The sequence below is a fragment of the Benincasa hispida genome, chromosome 1, assembly GCF_027475165.1.
Source record: "Benincasa hispida cultivar pf3 chromosome 1, pf3_genome.v1.1, whole genome shotgun sequence".
NCBI lineage: Eukaryota > Viridiplantae > Streptophyta > Magnoliopsida > Cucurbitales > Cucurbitaceae > Benincasa > Benincasa hispida.
Window position 1 is genome coordinate 35,250,080 of NC_143478.1, and position 6,367 is coordinate 35,256,446.

At 33.2% G+C, this 6,367-nt stretch overlaps 1 protein-coding gene across 2 annotated transcripts; it reads right to left on the reverse strand.

Moving 5' to 3' along the window:
• Positions 1-624: 624 nt before the first annotated feature.
• Positions 625-5,283, reverse strand: LOC120086856 (uncharacterized). Of its 2 annotated transcripts, none has more exons than XR_005484350.2 (10): positions 5,039-5,283; positions 3,819-3,922; positions 3,394-3,525; positions 3,214-3,287; positions 2,976-3,081; positions 2,345-2,413; positions 2,031-2,095; positions 1,854-1,952; positions 1,126-1,255; positions 625-1,019 (listed from the first exon to the last, which is right to left on the reverse strand). XR_005484350.2 is itself a non-coding variant. In XM_039043677.2 (10 exons), the coding sequence occupies exons 1-10, from the start codon at positions 5,187-5,189 to the stop codon at positions 957-959; spliced, it is 963 nt and encodes a 320-aa protein (XP_038899605.1). In that variant the 5' UTR covers positions 5,190-5,259; the 3' UTR covers positions 625-956. The 2 variants fall into 2 exon arrangements, 1 of the variants encoding a protein (XP_038899605.1); XM_039043677.2 differs by having other exon boundaries at positions 1,126-1,225; positions 5,039-5,259.
• Between the last annotated feature and the right edge of the window lie 1,084 nt (positions 5,284-6,367).

Genomic DNA, 6,367 nt, shown 5'->3' on the forward strand with positions numbered 1-6,367 from the left:
CACCAATTAAAGCCAAAAGATTTAGCCAATGAATTGGGAATAACATTAATCATTTAGATTTATCTTTGCCAATCTTGGTTTGAAAATTATTAATATTGTGACTAATTGATAAAATGCCTTGAGTTGGTTATTATAGTTAGTGGTTGTTATAGTTTGTCGGTTATATTAGTTTGTAGGTTATAATAGTATGTATTAGAAGTATTTTTAGTCGAGATAATAATAGTCTATTTAAGATGCAAACTATTTTAGTCTTGATAAAAAATAATAAACATTGTAACAAAGACCAGATAAAATGAATAGGAAATAGTAAACATTGTAGCAAAAAAATGGTTTGAAATAGTAACACTGCACTTAATTATATAGGTTATAATGGTTTAAAACACCAACTATAATAATTGGAACACCAAACATAGAGAGAGCTATAATAGCTCATTTCACCAACTTTGAGTCGAGGCCAAACACCCTCTTAGCCGTTGCAGGGGTACAATATGAATTTCTCACAACCAATATATTCCTTTATCTCTTAAAATTTAAGGGGGAAAAACACTTATGCACCAACTACTACACATCAATAACTGCATATTACGAAATGGAAATAAGATAAATCGTTGAATAAACAAATAGTTAATGTGAAGCTATAACTTCGTGCTTACATTTATCCTCCTTAGACTACATCAGTTCGAACGAATTCATTCCAGGAAAGAAAATTACACAACCCAAAAACAAAAGAACTAATAAGCCCTGGCATTGAAATGCTGAGACAGATTTTCCCAATGAAACTTTTAAGAATGGATGAATGCATGTTCGGATTTTAACATATACAATCAGATTAATGTCATGTTAAACAATGACTTAATTTTATTGTTCCTAAGGAAGCAATCCTGATTTCACCCCATAAAGAGGTTCCATGACATCCTTACCCATTTCACCTCCAACTGATTGAATATCACCAGAGCTTACACATACCTGATAAGCTCAACAGCAAATTTTCCCTTTTTTGTTGAATTTATTTCTCCAATCTGAATATGAGGAAAATAACCAGAAGTTAGAAATGCTAAGCTCAAGAATTTACAAACTCAGTGCCACTAGTTTTGGTTTCAATTCAATTGGAAAAGCTCAGCTCACCTTTAGTCTCCCTTTTCCACTAACAGAAACAATATCACCAGTCTTCAAAATGGTTCCATTTTTTGTAATTGGCGTCCAATTGACACGAACATCCCCACTACTGCTCATGTAACAATTTCAGGTTCATACACTTTCACAAAAGAAATAGGAGATAAGGCATAGCAACATCTTATTTCCCAGAAACTTTAAGAAAGTTGTCAATTTATCATTCATCATCATATGAAGGCACAATTTAACCATCTACAAATACTACAGACGATGTCTAAAGTTTCAGATTAGTTAAGTTCAAACAGGCAAATCAGCAAAAGATATAAGCAAACCTACATTAAAGTTTGTCATGTATCACCCAATTAATGTAATCTCAAATGCTTTCTTTGGTTTCGAGCAAAAGGTGTACACTTTTGGGTTAAGTCAGCTCCATTCCACTAGTAAAAATGGGGAATAGAAGAGAAGCACTATTGCGTAGAAGTCAACATAAAAAGTATGTTATAAAATTATACATTTTCTCTTTAGGGATTGCAACTTAGACAAGAGTTCTGCAAATTGTCCATTTGAAAAGTTTAATCCTTCTTATATAATGGTTGACACTTCCAAGAAAAATGGAACTCTGAAGGAACAATGTTACTGTTTTTGTTCAATATGGTACAAAAATAGATAATTGACTCATTCCATACTAACATTAATTGTGTGAAATAAATATGATAGTAGAAGACTGGAAGCAACTTTACCTGATTAAATCCACCAGTTTAGATCGAGAAATCTTGAATCCAGCACTTGCTAGAGCATCCACCCTAAGAGATGCCTCAATGGTTTTAAATGTCTTAGTCCTGCAAATGAAATAAGAAAACACTACATTAAAATAATCATGGAAACCAATATCAAAATTTACCGGTATAAATTCATACTTAGGTGGTTCATAATCAAGAGCTGTCAATGGAATCCTCGTACAAGAAACTGTGACATTGCCAACCTGAAATTAAAAATGACATAACAAATAAAGAGATCGGTGAAGAAAATTTTCAAAGAGTTTTATTATCTATTCGGCCATGCAGGCCTCACCAATAGATATCTTAATTTGTTTAATACACACAAGAAAACGAAGTCCATAAAGAGGCATGGAGGCAAGCAAAGGACCAAATCTCCGGTAAAACATTTTTTCATTCACATATTAATTTATGTAACGTCATGTAGAAGGAACCACCCAAGATAATGACACTACCTTGCGCAGTGATGATGCCAGGAAGTCAACAAGTTCTGGAACAACGACTACTTGAGCTCCCTTTTCTTCCTGAAAAAAAGGTAACACTGATCAAACTTTTGTTACTGAGGGGAAAGAGAGAGAGGGAGAGAGAGAGAGAGAGAGACTGGCCATGATAGCCATGTGGAAATTTTTTTATCGAAAACCTACAAATTTTACACAAAGCTACTTCTGGAAATAGACAAGGCATGGAATTTGCCGTTGTAGCATTTATCTAAACTGAATCTTTTTCATAAATTTTGTTCCACGTGAAATGACTGAAAAAATAAAATTAATATATTCACATTTCTGATCAAACTTTTGGACTCTATCAGTAGGCGCCAAGAGCATGATAACCCAAAACACAACTTTTACCATCAGTTTTTGGGATTTGTCAGAGAAATTTATACTTTCTCAAAATAAAACCAACCCACAGATGACCAAAGTGTAATGCGTTTATAATACTTCATGAGTCACAAGTTCAAACAATTATTATAAGATAACAAATCATTAGAAAGAAACCATCAATAGCAATGGACATGAAGCATCAAATGTGCAGTAAGAATGAGAACAAAATAGTTGTAATTATACTTAATACTGAATATAATGATACCTGGAGTATGATATCACCAAGCTTTTCCCTAGCAATCCCTGTTCCAAGAATTGCTCCAAGGAAGTCCCCATGTGAGCAAGGGTGAAACATAAAATTTCCTGTGATACTAGGACAAAAATAAAAATAAAAATAAAATAAAAATAAAAATAAAAAACCCTTCAAAAAGAAGTAGAACAAAATAGTAATTGATTTTACCGCTCAAATATATGGACAAAAGTGAAGGATTAAAGAACGATACCTCAATGCTGAAACTATGTCTGGATCACTCAGTAGTTCATCTGCATGCCCAACAGAAATCCGGCAGCGCTCTGCCTAAAGATTTTGGCAACTTGAAAGACGTGTGGTGTCAGCAATATATCTTAGATTCATAAACCCAATCCCCAATTGAAGAAAACAAGCAAAACTTCTATATTTTCACCTCTGGGTATCCTCCCTGAGCTATTGCTTTCACGTCAGCTAGTTTTTGTAAAGCTAGTATTGACTCTTTCACCACAGGTGGGGTGAGAAAATTTGTATGGAGAACTACTCGTCTTGATAGTGAACGTTTGGCCTAGATGAAACCAAAAGGAGTGAAGAACAAGAATCATCCCTCACAAGTCACAACCAAGAGACAAAGGGGTTACTATATTGATGTTTCTTATACAAATTTCATCAAAATGGAAGGGGAAGAAAAAGGACTAGCTTTTTCCCTTCAAATCTATAGAAATTTGTGGAGTCGTGCTTATTCAGTCTTCACAGCATGATTAAAGAAGGCAAGGAAAAAGAAAATATAGTGCAACAAGATTGTTAAAGCTCTAGTCTTGGATACTAACATGTCATTAAAAGTTTATCAGGATTCAATACCATCACAAGAATATGTTTCACGTCGACAATGACACCTTTATCTCCAACTCCATTGAGTAAAACATCAATATCTCCCTTTACAGCTTGCACTAATTGGCATATTCCTGAAATGGCATTTGGACGATTATTAGCATGCAAATATTGAATTGTATAAGTAAAAATACTTGGGTTAACATTCAGGATTAGAAGAAGCACTTAGTCTTTTCCTTTATCCCATGTTTTCATTTTTAGAGTTACAATGCAAGTGACAAAAATTAAGAATTTGATAGATGTAGGAGACAGTCTGGTGGATACATAGTTTAAGAGGAAGTACTTCTTTCCAAACCAAGGTTATTTTACTCAAAATTTATTATGCTTATCTGCAAGTTCAACATATAATTCTCCTTTACTGATATTTGAGTTATCGAATGCCCCACATGGGCTTCAACAGACAACAGGGACATTAAGTTACTAAGTTCTCAACCAGAAGGTGGAGGCCTGAAACCCAATAGGCACCCTTTAGGAACACCTGCAAGCTTAATATTAAGCTAAAAATCTCTTTCACAATTGAATGACATCATCAAAAGGAAAACCATAACTGCACAAGCGAAATGCTACAGCCACTTCATACAGTAGGAAACAATGTGCTAAACGTTCTAATTTACACACTTTTTAAGAAAGCATTTTTCTTAAAACATAGTGCTAAATTACCATAAAGTGATTGCCGGTAAATCACTTTTTTGGATTATCAACTTTAAAAAAATGATTTTAAACCAATATGATTATTAAAAAATGATGTAGTATAACTTACGAAACAAACTAGATTTTAAGGAAAGCATTTTTTGCCCACCAAAAACACTTAGAAAGCTAATCTGAACACGCCCTAAATCATCCATCATCCTCTCTCAACTAAATACTCCTCGGGCTTATCTCCTCAATTAGCCACCATCCTTTCTATAGAAACAATCACGGTTACAGTCACCCTTTATGTCATTCATTTAAAATGGAATTAAACTCATTATAGACAAGTCCAGAAACGGAAGATTAATTCTAATCGGTACCCAATACAAATCGCAAAATCGCCTGAACTAAGTGTTCGATTATTTTGATCTTAGCAAGCAATCACGATGCAATTAAAGGATAAACCGCCCACCAAACAGTAACAATTCATATTTTTCTATAACATTGAGAGGGTTTTGCATTGCTCAAGAACAAGGAATGGTGAAGAAGCGAATCGAAACCTGAGGACCCCAGAGGAGAAGAGGGAGAAGAGGGAAAGCGGGCCTCGTGGAAGGAGAGCTTATTGAGATTGACAGCAAGGGGACTTCGGAAACTCGAAGATTGAGCTGCTCTTCTTAGACTCCACCGAGCTCCAATGCTCGTTGCGGCCATGGCTAGTGCAAGTGCTAGTGCGTAAGCGTTCCAAACTTTATGGTTAGTGCTTATACTTTGAATTTTATATATATTGTTCTTTTTATCCTCTTTCAATCACATTTTATATTTAAACGTCGACTATAAAAACTATAAGTGTGGCTGGACGGCCAAGCTCAAGCATGGAGTAGATTAGGTTGAGTGGTTCGTGACTCTCTTGAATCTTTCATGTGTATCGGTTTTGGAACTTTATTAATGGTCTATCAAATTGTCGGAAGCTCAATCTATTAATGAGGGGTTTAAGAAATTTTCCTTCGCCTTTCCTACCATATTGAGATCAAATATGATGCTAGGTTGGTGGTTAATCGATTAATAATTGCTATGAGAACTTCGAATAGTTGAACAATATTATTGATGAGATCGTTGTTTTGGTGAAGCATATAGATATTTTCTCCTTTTCATTCTGCTCGAAATCAAATTGCTCACTACATAGCTCATTTCACTGCAGATTTTGAGAACTATTTTGGTTTGTTTGTTTCTTCCAATTTGGAAGATGTGAGAAATTTATGGATTTTTTAGGTTCACCGAGTTTAACGAGTATGTATTTGACAGACAACCCGAATTCTGTTTTTGAAAACTGTTTTCGGATTATGTGATCCAAAAAATGTAAATTCTGAAAACAACATTTTTATATTTCATTGTATCCAGAATTTGAATTTTAAAATTTTAAATGCAAAATTATATTAAATAAAGATTAAAAAAACACTTAGAAATATAGTATGTCAGGTTATAAACTCAATTCAATTTTTTAAGAATATTAAAACATGTGTTATGTAATTGTTATAAATTAGATTAAATTCCAAATTCGGTCTCTATAGTTTGGATACAGTTAAAAGTGTTTTTATCAAACTGCAAGAGTAAATTCTAATTATAATACATAAAACCTCTAAGGACAAAAGTTTCAATTTATCCTATACATTACATGACATTAAAAAATAATAATTATACAATTTTTTAACATAAAACCATATTCATAAATAGATTATTATTAGTTTATTGTCAACTAATATTTAGTAGATAACTACAACTAGTTTGCAATTTTTTAAATTATAATTCAATTTCTTAATTATGCTACCTAACACATATATGAAAATATGAAATACAACTCTGTTTTCATTTAGTTCATTGTTTTCAATTTT